This window comes from Dendrobium catenatum, unplaced genomic scaffold (genome assembly GCF_001605985.2).
Source record: "Dendrobium catenatum unplaced genomic scaffold, ASM160598v2 fragScaff_scaffold_706, whole genome shotgun sequence".
Classification (NCBI taxonomy): domain Eukaryota; kingdom Viridiplantae; phylum Streptophyta; class Magnoliopsida; order Asparagales; family Orchidaceae; genus Dendrobium; species Dendrobium catenatum.
Genome location: NW_021319168.1, coordinates 453,862 through 477,932, shown reverse-complemented (window position 1 = coordinate 477,932; position 24,071 = coordinate 453,862). Strand labels below are relative to the sequence as shown.

General features: G+C 34.4%; 1 protein-coding gene across 3 annotated transcripts in view; it reads left to right on the top strand.

The window, feature by feature from the left end:
- Positions 1–742: 742 nt before the first annotated feature.
- Positions 743–24,071, top strand: part of LOC110113164 (CCR4-NOT transcription complex subunit 1) — a 54,246-nt gene continuing 30,917 nt past the window's right edge. For all 3 annotated transcript variants that reach the window (XM_020845614.2, XM_020845613.2, XM_020845612.2), the window contains exons 1-12: positions 743–1,010; positions 4,400–4,697; positions 7,197–7,425; positions 7,512–7,851; positions 7,944–8,057; positions 8,138–8,266; positions 8,348–8,530; positions 8,608–8,799; positions 13,743–13,880; positions 13,962–14,084; positions 17,315–17,544; positions 21,976–22,079. In XM_020845614.2, coding sequence (XP_020701273.1) covers positions 912–1,010; positions 4,400–4,697; positions 7,197–7,425; positions 7,512–7,851; positions 7,944–8,057; positions 8,138–8,266; positions 8,348–8,530; positions 8,608–8,799; positions 13,743–13,880; positions 13,962–14,084; positions 17,315–17,544; positions 21,976–22,079 — 2,179 coding nt within the window. In that variant the 5' untranslated portion in view covers positions 743–911. The remainder of the gene's footprint in view (positions 1,011–4,399; positions 4,698–7,196; positions 7,426–7,511; positions 7,852–7,943; positions 8,058–8,137; positions 8,267–8,347; positions 8,531–8,607; positions 8,800–13,742; positions 13,881–13,961; positions 14,085–17,314; positions 17,545–21,975; positions 22,080–24,071) is intronic.

The following is a 24,071-nucleotide window of genomic DNA, read 5'->3' as shown; positions in this document are numbered from 1 at the left end:
TAAGAGAGTATAATTGAATGTGAGCTTGACCCCTTAGCATTTCATGTAGATTCAATCAAACACAAATAAAAGAAAATAAAATGATGCATGTGTTTTTATATGAAAAATCTAGTAAGATATAAACCATGGAGCAATCCAACTAAAATAATCCATCATGTAAAAGAAGATTATAAATATTCTCCCATTTTTCTATAAATCCATCAAAAATGGGCGATTTTAGGCTCGTTGATTTTCCATTTGGTGATATTAGACCCATTGGTTTCCACTTTATGCTCATTTTGATCATATGCACATATGATCCATAGATTGTTCCCTTATGATGTTATTAAGTTCTAATTATATATTTTTAGGTGCTTGACTTTGATAAAGTTGGACTTAGATCAATGTATTTCTTATGTGGTTGAGTTCATCTTATAAAAATATATACTTTCACAATAAATCTATTAAAATCAATTTAGATGATCATAATTTAATTCAAATAATTATGATCATGTATCATTTATGAATTAAATAGAGTTAATTATAATCAAATTATATCTATCATAATTCATAATTATGCTTTTATATTTCAATTGTCAAATATATATTGTTTTGTTTTCATTAATAAATTATATATATATATATATATATTTGCGTTTTTTTAAGATATATTTTTTTAAAGATATATTTTATTTATCGAGGATGTAAATATATTTTATTTAAGTAAAAAAAAAAAACCACCGATAAAAAAAGGCGTCGACCTGGTTATGCAAATGCGCTGAAAAATTCCTACACCCGATAAAATGCAGCACAATTACCGTCGATTGTGTGCGAGCTACCCCCTCTCCGATCGGCGAAAACCCTAAACAGTTTCTCGTTGGCCTCTTTCATACACGATTCCTAGTCGGAAAATCCCCCTCGGAAGCATCACCATGCTTCCATTTTCTTCCACTCTATCCAGTCAGATACGGTTCCTCCTGCAGAGTGCGAACTCTTCCACTTTTGATTCGCTTTTTCGCGAGCTTTGCCAGGTACGCAAGCATGAATTTTTTTTTTTCGGGTACTATCCGAGCTTTATCTTTCTTGCAGTTCATGTTGTTTTGGCTATGGTCTCTCTAACCCTAACCTCTTTTCCGATGCCGTCAGTTTGACGTAGGATCGTAAATTTATCCGCAGGAAATTTTGTGTGGCTCCGTATATTTTATACAAGAATACGTTTTCTTGTAACTTAGTCTTTTCGTATGACCTTATTAACTGATTCCAGCGTGCCCCTCGTTGCTGCTGCGGTGATTGGTTGGAAGAGGACGCGGGAGTTGTTTCAGCTGGGAAAGAATGCCATGAACCCCATTTTTTATTGCTTTATCGTGGGTTTTTAGTACCCCATATAGCCTTTGTTGTGAAGCACTCTTCATGGGAATATAGGAATGCATTTAGTTATTGTAGGCTAACCCTTCGTTTGATTGAACCTTATTTGATTGCTTAGACATCACATTATGCAGTCAAGTAGGAGGGTGCAATTCGTGCACACCATCTTGCAGATTAATTCTTCAAATACCCTTGTTGTTAGTCATTGTTCATTAAAAGGAAATTTACATCTTTATTCCACCTTAAATGACGATTATGTAAGTTGGTTTTTAAAATGGGATGCACACTTTCACATCAAGTTTATATGTAAAGGTATCAAAAAATTTTCAGGAATTATTGTAATGCAACTACCAACAAAACCCCTGATAATATCTTCCTCTGGGGTATCAAGTGATAAGGGATGGAAGGTGAAGAGCAATCCCTCACCAAATTAGTATGGAAAGTTGATTCTGGTAGTGAAGCCATTTTTAGTTTGTCAACCATGACCATAGAACACTTAAATATTTCATGAATAGTTACTTACCTAATATGCAGATGAAGGCATGTCAACCAGTCGTGGTTGATTGAATGTATACTTAGAGTGGGTCTTGTCCATTGTGAAATAATTGAAGCCAAGACTAAGCATTTAGAAATTGGAGTGGTTATGAGAGAGGATAAAAGGCGTGTAGTATGGACAAAGAAATGCAAATTATGAAAGAAAAATACATGCAATCTTCATTCATGTTTAAAGATAAAATAAAAAATAATATTTTATGGACAAAGGCTTTGTAGCCCTGCCTAAGACATGCTCAAAGCAATCTACGTCATATAACCCAAGCTATTTTCAAATACAATGCTACCAAATATTTGTTAGAATTTCATGGTAATTACATGATAAAAACAATTAAATAAAAATTCTTATGGAGCCTGTTATGTACTTCTTGCATTTGAATTTTCAAGTGCCAATTTCATAGGGCCAACCATGCCTTCTTTAATTTGGATTTTGATTTTTTTCTATTAATGCTTCTTTTATGTAATTTTCCTTAATGTAAGACATACTTGGCCGAAATACAACATGCATAGAGTCGTCCAATTTGAATTCAAATTTTTTCCATTAATGTTTTTTTGTTGAATTCTTAATTTAACCCATGGGTACTCTTCTTTTGAATTTAAAACTTTTGTTTTCTTCACGAGGTGCAACAAATTGATGGAAGGTGAGATAAGATGACGCATGGCCGAAATCTTCATGACATCCTTACATTAAAGGCTCTATTTGTGTAACCAGTAACCACTCCATAATTTGGCTCCATTTGTGTAACTATTCCATAATTTAAGCCATGGTCTCCTCTTTTTGAATTTTAGAGGTGCCATAAATTTAGAAAGGAGAGAGAAATGATTGTTGTATGAAATTATCATGCATAAAGGTGTTGTGTCATGAAGGGGAGGAGCCACTTTTGTAAGGGGGAGAGACAAGATGAGAAATTTTTGGGAATTCTTCTTTTAAGGCTTGACCATGCTTGGATTTTCCACTACATGGCATAAAACATAGTGATATTGCTCCTCAATCATAATCATAGCCTTTTGGGAGCCATTTAAACATTATTTTGCTTTGTGAGGCTTGTAAAATAATGTCAGTTAATGTATATTTTTTTCTTCATAGATATGATGCCTTAAAAACTTGCATCTTTGTTCCATATTGTCAAGCCTTCAATTTGCTTTGTCAGAAATTATCATTTCAAATTTTATTTTTAGTTGACTATAAGGTGATTTTCTAGTTGGCCAGTCTTCATTGATATGCACGAGCCAAGTTATTAACATCATCACTCACATTTTATTAAATCCTTAGCATGCGTACCGTACCGTACCCTTTGCATTCTGACTGTAACCTTGAGGCACTTGATGCAATTCCAATGCAACTTTTGTTATGTTACTTGGTACTTTAATTCATAAATTTTGAAAGTACAGGTAAAATTTATGATTAGCTTTATTTTATTTGTTTGTGATGGAGGCATATTAAATAATTTTATGTAAGTTTGTTTTCTATGCTTATCTAATTTGTAAGTATAATTAGGATTAGTTAAATTCAATATTGCAGTTGTTGTTGGCTTGCTGCCTTAATCACTTTTAGAACAAAAGGTGAGTTGGGATACAGGACGCTTTAAGATTAATTAAATTCAATATTGCAGTTGTTGTTAGCTTGCTTCCTTAATCTTTTAGAACAAAAAATGAGTTGGGATACAGGACTCTTTAATTACTTTTTGACAATGCCAACAATGTTACAAGATGCGGGATATATATAAGTGCCTGAGAAAACTAATTAATTGTGCTAGGACTGGGTAATATCAGAAGAACTTTTTATTCAAGATTTATAACCAGACTAACCATTATATAACTATTTTATGCTCCATGTGGCTGCTGTCCGCCTAAAATGAGCTCACCTCATTGATTTAGATTTGTTTGTTGAAAAAGTAGTAATCAATACTATACATATCATTGGCATTTACTTGGTCTTGTGTCATTGACCTTGTGGAAAATTAAAGAGTACAAATATTACTCAATACTTATTTTAAACGTCTTGTATTATCTTAGGTATTCTGTAGCACAGAAAACCCTTATAGGAATTTAAACATTGTGCTATTGCATTGATGGTAATCTTTTTAAGTATCCAAGATTCATTAGGATTGGCGTGAAAGAAGTGATGACATGAAATTATATAAAGAAGGAAATAACAGGTATAGAGTTAACCATGCAAATGAAACAGTAAAAATCTTCTTCAAATCCGCAAGGCTTGTTTGCCATTTTAATGATTTCAGGAGATGTATTTGGGTCTTTCAAAGTTCCATCCATGGCTATATTGTGACATTGCCTTTGTGATGATTAAACATGCAACCATGCTGTAAAAAAATGATTATACACGTCTCTATGGCTAATTATGTTTTTGATTAGGTGTCTTTATGTTTTATGTTATTTGTTTCATTTCTTTATTTTATTCTTTACATTGTCAGCGAAGATTATTGAACTGATTTACTTCATGGAATTTATTCCTAACATTTCCTGCACATTCCTTGTTTTCCAGTATGAAGATTATGGATGTGAAGGCAGCATTCTATTGCTTCAAAGTTGCTTAGATATGCTGAATTACAGTGGCGGACACCCCAATCTGCAGCCACAGCTGGATCTTGTGTCCGCTATTTTCAAGCATCTATTACATAGGCCAAATTTCAGTACGATTTTTTGCGAGTCATTGCGATTGACATCAATGAGTGAGGGATTCTTGGTAGATCTTTCAAATACGTTGAGGCTGTCCAATGCAGAGAAAGTTGGAGTTGGTCTTGCATTATCAGAATCAGAAAATATAGACTTGAAAATCATAGGTAAGAATACATATTTTGCTATAATGAGTTATTGTTTGACCATTTATTGTAATTCACGGTGAATTTCATTTTAGCCCGAGTACTTTGGCAGTTTTTTCAAAAAGATTGAATCTTTTGCATATATATATATGAGATTTCTTACGGATCTTATTTAGATTTTTTACTTTTACCTAGCATTTAGTGGTTGTTTGATAGCAAGATTCCAAATTTACTTTCAGAATACTTTGTGTGAATGCAGTGCATCATGATTTCTCATAGCTGTTTGTTTCTTTGGTTGACTATGAAGTAAATAATATGAAAACTATTTTTTTGCATTTGGATGTTAAGTAAAATCAATTTTGGAAAGGTTTTAAACAAAATAATGCGTGAAAAAGCAGTGAAACCTGATGATATTTCAATTGAGGTGTGGAAATATATAGGAGATCAAAGAATTTCTTGGCTTACTAAATTTTTGAATATTATGACAAAATATGCCATATGAGTGGAGGAGTGTGTTGGTTCTTATTTTTAGGAATAAAGGTGATGCACGAGAGTGTGTGAATTATAGAGGAATTAAGTTAATGTATCATACATTAAAATTATGGGAGAGTAATTCAACATAGGTTATGATGTGATGCTAATTTTTCTCAAAATCAATTTGAATTCATGCAGGGTAGGTCTACTATGGAAGCTATACATTTGTTGAGAGAATTGATGGAGAAGTATAGAGACAGTAAGGAGGATATTCTTATGATATGTATTTATTGATTTAGAGAAAGCATATTATAAAGTTTCAAGAGAAGTGCTATGGAGAGTTATAGAAAAGAAAGGAGTTAATAATGCTTATATTCAAGTCATTAAGGATATGTATGCAGGAGCTATTACTTGTGTTCAAACACAAGGTAGTTTGACCAATTATTTTCTTATTTTAATTGGATTATCAAGGATCAACTTTAAGCCCATATATTTTTGCTTTAGCCAGGGATGTTCTTACTAAACACATTTGCAAGCGGATGTACCTTGATGTATGTTTTTCATTGATGATATTCTTCTTGTTGATAAGACTAGGGAGGGAGTGGAAGGAAAACTTGAATTATAGAGGTCAATTTTAGAGTCTAAAGGTTTTGTTTGAGTAGATCTAAAATTGAACACATGGAGTGCAATTTTAGTATTAATAGATCTAGTTGTGGGATTGTGACGTTGGGTGATCAAGTCATAGAGTGCACGTTTAAATATCTTGGGTCTATTATTCAAAGCGATGGTGAAATAGATGGGGATTCAAGTTGGATGGTTGATGTGGAGGAATGTTTTGGACTTGTTGTGTGATAGAAAAGTACCCCTTAAACTTAAGGGAATATTTTATAGATGACGGTGACACCTGCAATGCTTTATGAAGCAGAATGTTGGCCATTAAAAGAGAAGCATAGAATTAAGTTAAGTGTTGTAGAGATGAGGATGCTCAGGTGGATGGGTGGCTTTACACTTTGAGACAGAATGTGAAACAATTATATACGTGAAAATGTTGGAGTAGCTTCAATGGTAGATAAGAATAGAGAGAGTCGCCTTAGATGGTTTGGTCACACCAAGCATTGGCCTTCCGATGACCCAGTTAGGATAGTAGATGTATTAGATCCGATCTATGTTAAGAAAGGTAGGTAAACTTAAAAAAACTTAGTTAGAAAGTATTCAAAATGATGTTTGTTTATTAGATTTAAATGAGAATTTGACTCTTAGTAAGGCACAATGCATAAAAAGGATTCATGTTGCCGACCCCACGTAGTGGGATAAAGGCTTAACGTTGTTGTTGTTGATGATGATGTTAAGTATTTGCAATGTATTCTAATCAAGTTGAACTTAAGTAATAGAAAGCTTATAATTATATGTTCAACTCTGGAAGTTCTGAGTTGATTAAATAAATTATACAAATTTATAAATTAGGGTTTGAGTATATAGAAATAAACCTAAGTTTAGGTTTGCAAAAATGATTGATTGCCTAGTGAGCCAAGGGTAGGCACTGACAGTAGCACTGATCAATGACATTTGTGTTCGGGTACAAAGATAAAGGCAAGACGAGTGATGATGGGCATCAACATTGGTTGATCACATTATTCTTGTTCCTTTCCTCCCTGTGACATCGTTCATTCCTCACTCTTGTACTCTTCCAAGCTTAATCCTAAATGGGATGTGATAAAACTGCCTCTCTTTATGTCCTTCCTACTAATCTAAATCATAATTGATTGTGGCGGTAGAGATGTAATATTCAGTTACCCGAATACCCTTCCTTCCTTTTGTGCTCTATAGAAAATTGTTTCCATGGGATTTACGGTCATCAACAGGTCTTGCTGATTCACAACCGATGCAAAGCAGGAAGGGGATGATTTTTTTTTGAAAGCAGGAATGGGATGATGGTACAAAGAAGATTATGCTTTCTTTGTCAATAGTAGTTGTGCTAAATGTAATTTAGTTTTATCTGCATATCCTCTCTGTTAATACTTATTTATCATTTGATGTTTATTTCAGGCCAAAACTTTTGCATTGTTCAAATTGAAGAACTTTGCTCAAGTCCTACGTCTTCGGACTTTAATGAGCAAATTCAAGATATCTTCATGTTTCTATACTGGTCGGAGGGCCTTTCAAAGCATTCAGATTCTTTTACAAAAATCTTGTCATTGATACCTACACAAGATAGGTCTTTTTTGGTAGGAGCCTCAGCTCTGGCAGATGATATATGTGAAGCCAATATGCTGAGGTACTTCAAACATGGAATTCTATAGATATTCTTGCTTTTTTCAATATTGGGCTGAACTTACTGCATCTGGTTTTCACATTGTACAGGCATTTAGATGCATTCTTTGAATGTTCTGATAATGATTTTGAGGCAGTTTTAGCTGAGATGGAAAAGGAAATGAGCATGGCTGATATCATGAGGGAACTTGGCTATGCATGTACTTCTAACACTTTACATTGCAAAGAGATGCTCTCTCATTTTCTACCTCTAAGTGAGGTGACAGTTGCCAGGTTGATCAGTACAATTTTCTCAACCAGAACAGGTCTGGAAGATGCTCAAGACATACATTATACATTCTGCTCAGCTGTTGGCAGCAGCTTGGCATGTGAATCATCTTCCTTTAACTCTTGGAATGTTGATGTTCTTGTGGATTCAATAAGGCAACTGGTGAGTCCATTATACTGAAACTTCATTTTGGTGGTAGTGAACAGGCCAAGAAGTGTAAACTTATGTTACTCATGTTGCTGATTGAATCTCAGGCTCCTACAATCAATTGGGTGAATGTCATGGAGAATCTGGATCATGAAGGATTTAACATTCCTGATGAAGCATCATTTTCTTTATTAATGTCTATATATAGAAAAGCTTGCCAGGTTTGTTGTTTATGAAGCATTCTACTTTGATATTATTGCAACTTTTGAATTCTTCTGATGGATGGGAATAAACTCTTTAGGATCCATTTCCTCTTCATGCTGTTTGTGGGTATGTCTGGAGAAATGCAGAAGGGCAGTTATCTTTATTAAGGCATGCCGTGTCTGCTCGACCTGATGTTTTTACCTTTGCACATTCTTCAAGGCACTTGGTAACTTTAACTGTTTTTTTTTAATCTAGGAATTTACATGTTTGGCTAGTTACTTAACCTTTATTTTAAAATTTCCTGTAGATTCACTCAGATTCATTTCAATTTGCAAATAAAGAGGGCAATCAGGCATGGTTATGTCTAGATCTCTTGGAGGTTTTGTGCGAGTTGGCTGAGAGGGGACATGGAAGTACTGTTCGCATGATGCTTGAGCAACCCTTCAGTCAGTGTCCTGAAGTTCTACTTGCAGCAATTTCACACATCAGCGTAAGCCTTGAATAGCTTATCACAATGACTTGTAGCATTTATTTGAAGCTACTATGAAGTTGTGCTTGCTTTTGCAGACTACGTACAACTTCCTCCAGTCTGAAGTCTGTTCAGTTTTGTTTCCTGCAATGCTAAAGGATCCTATGAAGACTAGTTTGATTCATTATGTTTGGCGTGCTAATCCTAATCTGGTATTACGAAGATTTCTTGATGTTTACACAGATCCAAGTTCCCTTTTGAGAATACTGGATATTTGCCAAGAGCTGAAGGTAGATCTGATTTTTTATCAGTCCTGAATCTAAAATGTTGCGTACTTTCTTTTGTGCCAAACTTGGTCTTCTTCTTGTCTGACAGCTGTTCCTAACTCCAAAGAACACCTTTAAAATCTGATTTGTTTCAGCTTCTGAAGTTCAAAGCTGGTGCATCTCATTTGAATAAAAAATGCCGAGTTGCCTCTCAAGAAATTTAAAAAAACACTGTTTTTAGAAAAGTTTTTGTATTTGCTTCATAAGGCATGTTTCTGCCTAGAGCTTCACAACGTAATTTATGAAAAAGGAGAAGCCCAACAAAAGGATCCCTGAATTTACTGATCTTTGGTTCAAATTGATCTATTAGCTGACAAGACTAAAATCTTGTGGTTTGTCTGATGAGGATTCTAATATTGAATGGTTTCTCCAAAAGCATTAAAAAGCTAAGAAATAAAAATGTGAAATATTCAAAGAGTTATAAGTATTGTAAAATTGAAATAAACTCTTGATTCTAGTGATTGATCATGGAGAATTGCTGGATTCTAGTCATAATGTCAATGGTAGTGGTTTAATAGGGATAGGCAGCCATAATGGGCTTATAAATATTTCTGCTTGTAATAATTTACCAAAGCCATAAATGATTTGGAAAAGTAGCGGGTGTGTTTTGCTGAAAGGGAAATTTTAATCCCAACTCCCAGTTTGTTTTGAGGTTTTTTTAATCATGCAAGATTGATGTCTATGATGATTTTGAGAGCATGAAAAGTGCTGAGCCAGTGAACTTGATTGATTATGTGGATTTTTTGTGAAATCTTTTATTAAAAAACTTTCAAGGTTAGATTAGGTAGAGTATCACTATTCAGCTTTAGATATCCGCATCAAGCTTATCAGGTACAACATCACAGCCATTGATAAAGAAATCTTGTTCTTCTCCATCTTATTCTTCTTAAGAGATGAAAACTGAATTGCCTACGAAACAAACCTACAGGATTTGGAGCATTTTTTTTTTCTTGGTAGAGCTTCTGAGTATATGCTATCCATCTTAGTTTGCTGCAATGTGAGTTAACCTGTTATCACTGATACCTTATTATCAATTGTCCTTTATGTCTCTTCCAAGGCTATGCATGGTGCAGAGTGTAAGTTAGGCATGCATATATTTTTAGAGAGCTTTAATTGTTTTACTTTATAATCCACATTGGCATAAACATTTGTTGAGAGGTTTGATGGAGAAGTATAGAGAAAGGAGATCTAAATATGATATTTATTGATTTTGAGAAAGTATATGATAAAGTTTCAAGAGAAGTGTTATACAGAGTTATGGAAAAGAAATGAGTCAATAATGCTTATATTCAAGTCATTAAGGATATGTATGCAAGAGTTGTTACTTGTGTTCAAACACAAGGTTGTTTGATCAAGCATTTTCTATTTATATTGAATTACATCAAGGGTCAACTTTAAGTTCATATTTTTTTGTTTTAGTCATGGATGCAATGCTTTATGGTACAAATTGTTGGTCTACCATGGAAGCTATACATTTGTTGAGAGAATTGATGGAGAAGTATAGAGAGATTAAGGAAGATCTTCATATGATATTTATTGATTTAGAGAAAGCATATGATAAAGTTTCAAGAGATGTGCTATGGAGAGTTATAGAAAAGAAAGGAGTTAATAATACTTATATTCAAGTCATTAAGGATATGTATGCAGGAGTTGTTACTTGTGTTCAAACACAAGGTGGTTTGACCAATTATTTTCGTATTTCAATCGAATTATCAATGATCATCTTTAAACCCATATATTTTTGCTTTAGTCAGGGATGTTCTTACTAGACACTTGCAAGTGGATGTACCTTGATGTATGTTTTTCATTGATGATATTCTTCTTGTTGATAAGACTAGAGAGGGACTACAAGGAAAACCTGAATTATGGAGGTCTATCTTAGAGTCCAAAGGTTTTCGTTTGAGTATATCTAAAATCAAATAGATGAAGTGTAATTTTAGTGGTAATAGGTGTAGCGGTGGTATTGTTACATTGGGTGATCTAGTCATTAAAAATAGTGCATATTTTAAATATCTCGGGTCTATTGTTCAAAGAGACGGTGAAATATATGGGGATATGATTGATAGAATTCAAGTTGGATGGTTGGAGTGGAGGAATGTATTGGGCTTGTTGTGTGATAGAAAAGTATCCCTAAACTTAAGAGAAAATTTCATAAGATGGTGTTGAGACTACAATGCTTTATGGTGTAGTTTGTTGGCCGTTAAGAGAGAAGCATAAAATTAAGTGTTGTAGAGATGAGGATGCTCAAGTGGATGAGTCACTTTACACATAGAGACAAAATGTGAAATGAGTACATATATGAAAATGTTTGAGTAGCTCTAGTAACAGATAAGATTGGAGATGGTTTGATCACATAAATTGCCAGCCATCCGATGCCCCTATTAGGAGAGTAGATGTATTAAATCCGATCTATGTTAAGAAAGGTAGATGTATACCTAAAAAGACTTGGTAGTATTAAAAATGACTTATTTTTATTAGTTTTAAATGAGAATTTGTGATGAGGTCATCGACAGACATTTTAGGCAAGTCTACTGGCGAAGGAATCGTAGATCGACGGCTACGATTGGGAGCTTATATTTCTGATGTTGCCATGTCATCTTATGTTATTTTCTATGTATCTTTTATTTCAAGCCTTAGTTTACTATTTTGCCCTTATGTAGGTTTAGTCTTTGTTGTAGCCCGGTGAGCATTTGAGTCATGTTATTTTCTGAGGCCTTTATAAGAGGTCTCCTCCTATTGTATGAGCTTAATGTTTGATTAATAAAAATTCTGAGATTTTCATTCTTCTTTTCTTGCTTGAGAGCTTGAGAGAAAGTGAGGAGACCAAGGAGAGATTCCACCCGAAATACCCAACAGCCACAGTGGTGAGCTCTTGGCTTTACTTTTTTTTTGTTGTTTTCTTCTCTCCCTACCATCTCCCTGTGCAGCCGATCCAGCCCTTTTCCCCAGAACCCGCCGATTTCCCCCCTTCATCCCTCCTTGCCGCCGACCAAGCCAGCAGCCGGCCCACCCAGGTCCCGCCGTCCACCCCAAGCCCAGCCCTCTTCCACTAGAGAAATCCCGCCGCCCCCTCCCTCTTTGAAATTTGAATTTTCACAATAAACACCCTCATGAATTCTTTCCTAAATTGCTTACCACAATTAAGAACGAATTTAATTGAGGCCCAATTTCGTATGAATTCAAATTTCGAATTCCCCTCTTCTTTTCTCCATTAGGAAACCTTCCCTAATTAATTAAAATATGAAATTTAAAAATCAGTTTTTAATTAACTCCGTGGGCCCCATTAATTAACCAAATTTCCCCTCTATTATCCTTGCTTGGCCGGCCACCCATGCTAGCATACTCTCTCTCTCCTTGCCACCTAAGCACCCACTAATTAACCTCTTAATTTCCCCCTAATAGCCGCCCCCCTCTTTAATATAATTTAGGGAGACTATAATGATCAAATAACCTCTCCTTCCAATCCATGAAAATTTGAAATGCAAATTCAGATTTTCCCCAAGTCTCTCCCTAGCCACGGCCCAACTCCTCCTTTCTTTTCTTCTTCCCGTCCCCTTCTCAATGTTGAATGGCGGATCCCAAATTTGAGTGGGGGCTTGTGTTCAATGCCGACGGTAGTCTCAACATCCTACGATCCCCGTTCTTCGACGCGGGGTTTGAGCACGAAGACACAGTTGGTGAATACTTGGAGCGAATTCTCCCATCACTTGTGTGCGTCATTGACCGCCAATTTCAAGACTACGTTTGGACAATCACCGGGCGCCATCCACCACCTCCTCCACCGGCGGCTACCTCTCCGATAACAAAGTCCTTCGTCTCCTTTTCCGTAGTGGTGCTCTCCATCTTCGCGTGGTTATTTCTTCTCCGCTAAAAGCCAAAGAGTGATTGAGTGAGAAGGTGCTCGAGGTGAATTTTCTCATTATTAATCGTGGGATTTTTGTTATGAGCATTTAAGTAGTTCTTTTATCTTTGAATGTTTATGAATTGTTTGGTTATCTCCAAGCAACTCTTCGCCTAAGCAAGTTGATTACCTAGAATACATTTAATCCTTTATTTTATTGGTGATAAATTTGTGTTGGCAACGCTTTAATTACTTTCATCTTAATTTCCGCAAGCAATTCCTGTTTGATTCACATCAATTTGACTCTTATTGGGACCCAATGGAGAAAAATGATTCATGTATCCGGCCCCACGTATTTGGATAAAGGCTTTGTTGTTGTTGTATATTAAGAATTGTTATCCAAGTCTTCATTCGGCCTCTGCTGCAATGGTGGTGAAATTGTAAGGAGGATCTTCATATAATATGTGGTAACTCCATGGAACTTGTTTGGTGTCCCCTTATTTAGTCCAAACTTTTATGCATGCTGAATCTATATATGTTTTTTACCAGATGATTTAGTGAGCTGTAAATTTGTGCCACCAAGTAAATCCTATAATTACCATACTTCTACATGTTCGGTTCTTGAAATGCTATTTTTGTTTTGTGCGGCATATGTATATATACTGTTCATTCTCTTGCGTTCTTTTATCTTATTCACAAGCTATGTCTGTTTTTTAACAGGTGTGGTTCTATGAGGGCTTCTCTTTATTTTATGTACATTTCCTAATGCGCATGCTGCTGCATCCATATATGTTATTTACCAGCTGATTTAGCGAGCTGTAAATTTGTGACTTGTAGTCTCTATTATTGTATATTTTTAGCTCTGTATCACATAATGGATCCTTTAGTCGGCTTACTTCCATATGTTAGATTTTCAACTGCTGCTTTTTATTTTTTTGCATGTTAGATCCATGCGTCATGTTCATTACCTATATCTGCTTTGTTTTACTGCATACACATGGAGGGGAAGGTGGGATTTTATTTTATTTTTCTTCTTGGTTCTTGTTCTTATATGCTTTTTTTGTAGATTTTAGCAACTGTATTGGACGCGGCTCCTTTTCCTTTTGGCATCAAATTAGCTACTATTGCTTTTAGGAAGGAGCAGGCAGCTCTAGAAAAATGGCTAAATGATAATTTAAACACATACAAAGATTCCTTTTTTCAGGTGATGCTTTTTGTAGCATTTTGCATTGCCTGTTGGGTTATGTTCCATAGTAGTAATAAATGGAGTGTTCTTCCTCTGCAGGATTGCCTTAAGTTTCTTGCAGAACTATCTAATTTGGGGAATGATATGCCTGATGGCTCTATGGACCAATCCAGAACTTCTGTTATGAGTGCATACCAGGAGGCATTATCTATATTCTTGAAGGTTCTTTTTCTGAATTTATGCCATTGTTTTTTTACATTTAGGCTACAAAATTCTATTTGTAACAGCAAGCACGAATGCATGCAGAAAGTTCTAATATGAAAAATTTATAATATTTTCAAATAAATTACTAAAATGATTAAGCACTTTTTTTCACTAATTTAATTGGCAATATAAATGTGGATGAAATTATTTATGCAATAGAAAATAATCTAAGGTGTATCTCTTTACATGCTCATATATGATGATTATCCTCTATGAATTGATGTTGAAAAAATGAAATATAAGAACTCTATATACATTATTTTAAAACTTCTGAATTTATTTTGTGAGTTTTTTTTTTTTTTCACATTACTTTTAACAGCGGCCCAATTTATTAACTCATGGAAATTACTTCCCAATATGAGTTTAATACATATGAAACATTCTTTCTACTATGTTTGTTGAGAGGTTTGATGAAGAATTATAGAGAGGAAGCAGTGGTGGAGCCAATTTTTTTTTTAGTGAGGCCACAAATTGACTTTTTCATATATTCCCTTATCTTTTTCAATAAGAGTGCATGTTTTAGATATCTTGGGTCTATTGTTCAAACCGAGAATGAAATAGATGGGGGATATTATTAGTAGAATTTAAGTTGGATGGCTGAAGTGGAGGAATGCATCAAACCTGTTGTGTGATAGACAATTACCCTTCAAACTTAGGCAAAAATTTTATAAGATGATGGTGGAACTTGCAATGATTTATGGCACAGAATAATAGTCATTAAAAGAAAAGCATAAAATTAAGTTTAGTGTCGCAGAGATGAGGATGCTCATGTGAATGAGTGACTTTACACTTAGATATAGAATACAAAACAATATATACATAAAAAGGTTGGAATAGCTCCAGTGGCAGATAAAATTAGAGAGAGTCACCTTAGATGGTTTGGTCGTATAAATGTTGGTCTTTCAATGACTTTGTTAGGAGAGTAGATGTATTAGATCCAGTCATGTTAAGAAGGGTAGAGGTAGTCCTAAAAAGATTTGATTAGAAGGTATTAGGAATGATATTTTTATTAGATTTAAATGTGAATTTGACTATTAATATAATACAAAGCAGACCCTATGTAGTGAGATAAAATCTTGTTATTGCTATTGTTGTAGTCTTTCTACTATATAGATTAGGTAAGATCGCCGCCGTTGAGCTATCAAACATAGCTAGGATTGGTTGATTAACCTAACTTGGCATGTCAGTGGTCATCTACCTACAATATCTAAATTAAGTACCTCATAACAATTCATTTTTCCATTAAAAATGATATATTTTTTTTATTAGATTTAAATGAAAATTGCACTTTTAATAGGAACTAATTGAGAAAAAAAAATAATTCTTGTAGCCGACCCCACGTAATGGGATAAAGGCTTGCTGTTGTTGTTATTGTATAACAATTCATTCATTTTGCAAAAAGACTTAAATAAATCGAGGTTCTAGTTGAACCATTGTTCTCTGCTGGAGGTATTGACATGTATGATGTCCAATCCTATGTAAATAAAGTCATATCGACCCAAAGAAGTCGAACATAATTTGGATCAGCCTGATCAACACATGTGCGGCGCCTTCGCTGAGAATGCAAATTTTTTTCCGTAACTCTTTTGTTTGTAAAGCCCACTAGAGTTTTAGGGGCCAACAACGCTAAAGAAAAACTATTCATATAACTCTATCTAATTGACATGTGACAGCTATGATTAACATTTGTATGATTTTGTTCCATTTCATATTTCTTTTTTGATTATAGCACAGTAAGATCATAAATTAAATTTGATTTAACCATTTTTAATAATTATGTTGCCTAGTAAAATGATTTCAAGGCAGAAAATATTTATGCGTGCTAACTAAAAAAAAGGCACAAGCTCAAAGAAAGTTAAGTTACAAAATTTAACTAATTAATCATGGCTATGAAATGAATAATCTTGTAATAAATTGATCATTCAGTAAGAAGAAATAAACTAGTTGTTAATATTTTTCTATCTTAGGATTCTCTTGTTTTATTAATCTAAGTTTGTTATATTATAATGATTTTTTTTTCAGATTATGAAATTATAAAATAATAAAAAACAAATAATATGCATAAATTGTTATGAATTTTATTTTGTTTTACTTCATTTAATTTATCTATAATAAGATAATCATTTTCTTTTTAAAATTTCACTTCTATATTTTCTTTTCTTATACATCTTTTAGCATTCCTATTATAAGAGGGAAAAAATTGGAAGTAGTATATATATATATATATATATATATATATATATATAATATTTATATTTGATGCTGTCAAGAATGAGTGTTGGAGGCAACATAGGGTGAGAGATTCTGAATATGAGACATCAAGTGGTATAGATGATACATCTAGAATTATTTTTGAAAATAAGTTTGTGAGTGAGAAGTCTCTAGCGCTAAAAATGAGCACGATAGGAAAACTAACAAATGAAAGAGTGTGCAAAGGAGAACCACCAAGAAGCAACTAGGTGGGAGAAAGTAGAGGCTTAAATACTTATAGAACCAATGAGAATTAAGCACTTATGTCCTTGTTATTGTGGCAGATGCTGAACCAAGCCATGAAATTTGAACTATGATTTCATTTTGAGTTGGGGACTGAGCATGTAGTCCTATGATGCGATGCGAAAGTACGTTGCTTTCTGCTTGCTTTGCTGCATGTTTGTTCCTTTTATGTAAATTATGTGCAGGGCTTGTACATCGCTTTGCTTGGTACCTAACGCACATTTCTAATAACACAAGTTGGCAGGCATATATATATATATATATTATATTCTACGGTAAGTTTGGGATGGGTTGCTCAGGCTTGACTCAATATTATCTTAGCATGATATCTCTTTCTAAATGCTGGAAGCCTCTCATTTTAAAATAAACAAAGGCCAAAGGAAAAAGAGGCTTACCTACTCCAGTAATGCCTTTTTTTTCCTCAGTAGCCATTTTTCTACTTTTTGCATTCCTCTTGCTATTGCATTTTTTGCTTGCTTGCTTTTTTATTTTAAAAGCACCAAGAAAGAGTTTTGCCCTGCTTTTAGGATAGGACAAGGATTAATATGAGAGGGCGCTGAATATTAAGGAAAAGTTATGTCTTCTATTGCAGGCTTAATTTTATATATATATATATATATATATATATATATATATATGTGATCATTTTTTTGCACTTCAGAACTTCAAAGTCATACTTATACGCCACATTGCAGGTTCTTCAAGCCCACTCTGGGCAAGTTTCTTTCCAAATTTCTGAAGAATTAAATAAGCTCTTTGTTCTGTTTACTGCAAAAAATCAAAGCTCTGTAAACAATTCTGATTGGAGCACGAATGAGATTGAGGCAGAAGCAAATGCTTATTTTCAACAAATGTTTGCTGGAGAGCGTACAGTTGAAGACATGGTTCAAATGCTTGCTCGTTTCAAAGAATCTTCTGAAAGGAGGTGGGTAGATACATTGGGTTCACAATAACTGCTGGTCTTGATTGTTATTTTAAGTTTATCTTCTGAAATAATGCTTTCATGTACATTTTCTCATTCCATATACTTACATTTCATGATGATTTATGAATAGCCTTCTGCATGTAAATTGCGTCCACTTTTTTATTGCATAATACTTACATCAGTTGATGATACCATGAGAGGGTGTGTTACAGATTATTGATACTGCATAAAGAGGCTGAAAGTAAAAATGAAAGTAAGTTCATTTGATAAAAATATCAATATGTGACATTGGAGAAAAATATCAATATGTGACATTTATAAAGAAAAACAAACTAGTGAACTCACTTGCTGTTATGCCCCCAAATAGGTTAAACACACCATATTGGAATGTATGGATAGAATAAAAAAAATGAGAGTAAGAAACGTAAGCCGTTCAGATTATTTTGTATTTTGTATAGTTCTGATATAAATTATCATTAAATCACCAGCCCAAATAAATAATTTTACATATAAAATAATCATAATGGGTGAGCAAACCAAAGTTCAGGGGTTATTCCGCTTCCAACCACCAAGACCTAGGACAAACAAAAATGCTTCTTGTACTTTGTTTCCCTTACTAATTCACTTCATGAAAGGTAAAATGATAGATTTATCAAGAATAGCATGTTTGTCAACAAGATGCTATGATAGCGACATTCACCTATGAATGAGTCAATCCATTAAGGTTAAAAATGTAAAATTGCCACAGCCACACCTATTAGTGTCACAGTCACATGGTTTAAAATATAGGCTGCAAACTAGTAATGGAGTCAATAATCGGTGGCATGTTGGCAACACCGACTATTCACACGATTTATGATGGGTACAGGAGCTCACATTATCTCATCTTGATCTGCTCGTTGGTGCAGCGTTGCTTAAACCTGTGCATTTTCTCCACGGTTCACAAAACTATGGTTCATAGATGTTGTGCTTGACAACTTGCTACCCTCATGCGGGATCACCTAGTTGTAATAGCTTCAACATTCAGTCCAACAATCATTCATCATCTGATCATCATAACTCAATAATTAATGCATGCATTAACTTCATGCCAACAGAACAACCAAAATGTGGTGTTACCATGAGTTCACAAAATTCCAACACACTGATGGAGCCAAGCATTTATGTAGTTCTCATTCATTGTTAGTGTGACACTTCCATCCACAAATGATTACATCTCATGAATTAAATACTCCTTTTAGAGATAGATTATAATCTTCCAAAATTTCCTTCTATATAGCATACAAGGACATCATTCAATTGCCCTCATGGTCATATTGTTATTTCTAAATATCATTCTCATCCTTTTGACAACGAGCATGCCATTGCAATATACTCAAGCATCAATGAGCATGTGACTCATGCTACATGTAATAAGTTTATAAATGTATATAATACATTTTATCCAATTTAAACCATAATGCAATGATCATTATTTAATTGAACTATGACCAAAATAATTTACTTATAGATATCCAATGGCGTTTGAATCATCGAAATTTTAGATTTATACTCACAGATAATGTTTTTCTAATCTTCTTGTTCATAGATTAATCCTCAACAATTTATATGAATGTATGATTAGGTGATGTAAAATCGGAGGGGAGGGGTCATGTGAATTTGAATTTTCAAATTAATTGGAAAAGAGAGGGAAGGGGTTACTTAATTAATCCCTTAAATGGAGTTCCAGTTTTATGAAGGAATTAATTAAAATAGAGAAGGGAAGAGAATAAGGGGAGGGAGGAGAAGTGTACACATACAATGTATGTGGACCCAAGCAATAAATATGATTAGGGAATTAAATCTGATTTTAATTTCAGATTTGAGAGATTTGGGGGGTTTCCTAAAAGAGATTTACTAATTAGGAAAATTAATTTAAATCAAATCCAATTAGAAATTTAATCAGATCTAATTTAAGCAAATTTCCTAAAATAGGAATCCTAATTTAGGAAACAAATTCAAATTTAATTTGATTTGAATTTTGAATTCGAATTCATTGCCAAATTAAGAGGGCTAAAATAGGAAAGGCTTTGAATGCAAGACTAAATTTGTGGAGCCAATGAAGGAAGGGGGTAGCCGGTGGCCAAGAGGATGGGAGGAGATGGGGTGGCTGGCTAGGAGGTGGTGGTGGAGTGGCCGACGGTTGGAGGAGGGGAAGAGGGAAGCTTGGACGGCGGCTATGGAGGGTTTGGCCGGCGGTCAAGGGAGAATCGGCTAGGGGAGAAAGAGGGGGTTAGGGCGGCGGCTAGAAGAAGGAAGAAGGGGAATTAGAGAAGGAGAAAGGAAGTGTTGGGAAAGAAAGATAAACCATGATCCTAGACACTTCCTGCAGCTGATGGGTGTTGCGCTGTCCTCACCTAATAACTTCAAACCACGAGCCCAGACACATCCGGCGGCTGGTGGATACTACGCTTCCCTCACATAGGGATCTCACCAAAGTTCTTCCCAAATAATAAGAGTGTAGAAATTTTTTTTTATTAATAATCCATCATTGTCTAATACAAGAGCAAGAGCCTCTATATATATAGACCTTAAAAGAAACTAAAAGACAACTTTGTCCCTTGGGCTTATATAAGACAAAACCATTAAGTAAGAGTAAAAACAGAAAATACATAATTAAATCAAAAATATAATTAATAAACGAAAATAAAATGGAGGGATCTCGGCTCTCGATCTTCGTCTCTTCCTTTGATTAACATCCACCGTCGGATGTCCGCATCATTAGGAATAGGGTAAATTTTAGAAATTTGATTATTCATCTTCAATAAAATTTTACTGACGATATCAATTCATCCAATCTGGCCAATCTTTTCTTGCTCTTTGTTCTCTTTCCATCTCCCTCTAGAGTTCAGACAACTTGCATCATAGCTCTAAAATTTAGAACTTCTATTCAAAAACTTATTTATAAAACATTACTCCAACAAATCAGTTAGGATAATTGCCCCTAATCACCTCAAAATGAATAAATATATAAATAATTACATAATTTTCTAACCTACCCAAAAAATCTGGATGCAATGCATAGCAAGTGCACTTTAACTTGTCTATGATGGCAGAAATTTTTTGGGATCCGTATTTGAACTGTGCTATGAACTAACACGGACATGTTTCTATTGAAATTTTAATAAGCTTAGCTATCACACTGTGTTCCTTCTTTATGTGACATCTAGATTGAATGACCATGAAAGCATATTGTTTGTTCCACGTATAGTTTGTAACTCGTACGTATCCCTCTTGTGGATGATGAAATTAAAATAAAAAGTTGTTCTGTGAGTTTTACTATAAAAATTTTTGACATGGGCTAAAACGGTTGAAGGTTGATAAATAAATTGAATTAAAAATGAAATTAATATGTTTGAATTAAAATTCAGTGATGTTTTTTGTGAGATATTTATTAAGTTATTGATAAAATAGTTGAACATTAATCAATTATAATAAATATGTTTTAAATATAATTGGCTTTGAGCTCAAATTAAAAGTTATTGCCATTTGTTATGTGGTAGTTAACTTTTTGATGAAGCTGTAGGTTTCAATATAAATTAATGTCACGTCTAATGTGGTTCTTCGTTAATATATTTGAATTTAAATATAAAAGTAATGTCATGTGTGATGTGGTAATTGTAGAAAGCGCCATGTCATGTCTGAGAATCGTGTACTCTAATTTAATGCTTATGAAAATTTGGAAAACCTCTCTACTTTTAATCAAAGAAAGTTTGGGGTGATTATAGTTTTTGACCAGAGATCAAAGCGACCATAATTAAGAACCATCAGCAATCCTTTCATTTAAAAAAATACACCACTTAACATGATTTACTTGATTTGGTTGGCTCATATTAGGATTAATTCAACCCTATCAAGGCTTGACTCACTTAGTTTATGCCCCTGACCATCTGCTAGCATTTGCCACCTCTCATTCTCCCTTCATCCCCACAGCCTCATTTTCTATTTACTCAGCAACAATAGTAATATCCAGTTTCTTCTTTTGGTACTGCATCATTGAATTTTCACCAGTATCAGGCCCAGCTACCTGTACTGGCTGATTTTATTTGGTTCTTCTAGCATTTTATAGTTTTTATATGCTTATAGAAGCACCACAAACTCCCAGTTGAGCTTCTAGTTTGCCCTTTTGTGCTTCTTTAAACCTTGAGCTTCCAATAACAAGTTGTCCTTATGGAAAATTTGATTTTTTTTTAATGTTGTCCCAAATCCTGTCATCTCATCTAATGGCATCTTGAAGTAAAATGCATTTTGTTTTTTTGCTTAAACCTTATTTGTTAATTCAAAATCATAAAAACTCTGTGACTGCCACGTCTTCATTTTTCTGCATGATAAGCTTGTTTATCTTTGAGATATCTGTTTAATTTCCAGTCTGAATATTTAATGATATTACAGAGAGCGGAAGATCTATGAGTGCATGGTTTCTAATCTATTCGAGGAGTACAGGTTCTTCTCCAAATATCCTGATAGACAGCTTAAGATAGCAGCTATTCTTTTTGGTGAGGACATACTGCATGTTGGTCTTACATTTTTGTTTGCAAACCTGGCTACATGTTAGCACTTCCGCTACTCTTGCACATTGTGAAATTATTTTATATAGGTGTTTTAGTTTGTTTGGTGCAATATGTCATTTCTTTGGTCGTGAAAGTGTTGCTAAATCTTTTGGTGGATGCTTCTTTATGACTAATGCTTAAATAGCGAGGAAGTACGTTTATAGTTGTTGTTAATGGATCTTTTGTTACAAAGTTGGTTAATTTTATTCAGTCATGCAGCGGATTTATATATTTCATGCCTTATGAACTATATCCTATGGCAGATTTGTTTGCTAACAAAGTAAAAAGTGGGTAATGCAGAGGAAACTGTAGTTTACATTTTTTTTTTTTGTTTCTTTGCCATTTATCGTGATAATATGTCTCTTTAGCATTTTCTACGAAGTGTAAATTGGTTTCCCCACTACTTTGAGGAAGTTATTTTTCTTGACAAGAGCCAACAAAGAGCGCTTCAAGAATGTTCTAAGCCAAAGTTCTACAAGACAAAGCAAAATTTAGTTAGAAAATATTAGAAATGAACTTTCTTTATTAGATTTAGATGAGAATTTAACTCTTAACAGGACAATGGAGAAAAAAGATTTTTGTAGCCGACCCCACATAGTGGCATAAAGGCTTGTTGTTGTTGTTGTTGTTGTAGGACTTTGGCATGATCTATCCAATTTTAAACATCTAGTTACAGAGCTCATTAGGGAGCTGTGCTACATTGCCATTGATAACAGATCAATTATCAAGCCCTTATGAGTTCAGTTGTTATGGCTTAGTTTATTATTATGCATGTTTAGTTCTTTTCATTTGAGTCTTTGTTTTTTGTAATTGATTTTCTGGGGTTATTATGTGAAACTTCCTTTTGAGGGTGGTAGCTTCGTCGTTTTCTCTGGCAGCCGGAAAACACTAAACACTTTGTTGCGCTTGGATAATGGTTTGTAGACCAAAGCCAAAGCATTGGGAAGCAATAGGAATAGGAGGCACTTGGCTGTGAAACTTGCCAATTGTCTCACTTGAGATGTTTTTTTGAATAAAAAGAGAGTTTTTGGTGATAATTTTTGGAGCAAAACCTGAGGGTTTTTAGGATAGCTTGCGAGCTATGCATCTTCTCTTCGTCTTTCTCTAGGAAAGCTTGCGAGCTTGTCCTCTCCTTCGTCTCGGCTTTTTACCTCTTTCTTCTCTCCACAAATTCGACGTCACTTGTATCTTTATTCTCAAGCGATGAAAAGCAAGTTTAGGATTTGTCTTGAATTGTGCTTTTTTATGGTATAAGTTTGGAAGCGTCTTTTTGATCCTATAAAAGGTGTATTTTTTGATTTTTTGTGTATTTTCTTATTTTATTAGGAAGTCTTTAGTATGATTGCAAAATTAGGGTCTTTCTAATTTTCTGCTTGCATCATAAAGGAAGATATCAATGTCTTGTAGAAAGCTTATATACCTCTCCCACACCCGTCCAGATATTGGGTTTGCTGTGATTATGGTAAGCCAATATATAAGTAATCCTATGAAGGAGCACATGGAGGCAGTATATTAAATCTTGAGATATCTCAAGAATACTCCTGGAAAGGGGCTATTATTTAAGAAAAATGAAGATAGAAAATTAATCCTTTATTTTGATGCAGATTGGACAGGAAACCAGGTTGACAGTCTATTGACCACATGATATGCTTCATTTGTGTGGGGGAACCTAGTGACATGGAGGAGCAGTCTGTTGTTTCCAGCATGGTTTAAAATTGCGCAATATGAGGCTCGCCTTGAGGCCCGCCTTTGCGCTGTTCCAGTAAAAAATGCCTCGATGCTTACGCCTCGAGTTTTTTTTATGAGGCTTACGCCTCAACTTGGTTGAGGCCCACCTTGAGGCCCGCCTCGCCTCATTGGCATGAGGCTTACGCCTCACACTATATATATTAAAACTTACAAAAATCTTGAAGTAAATGCCCGACATTGGACTCTATA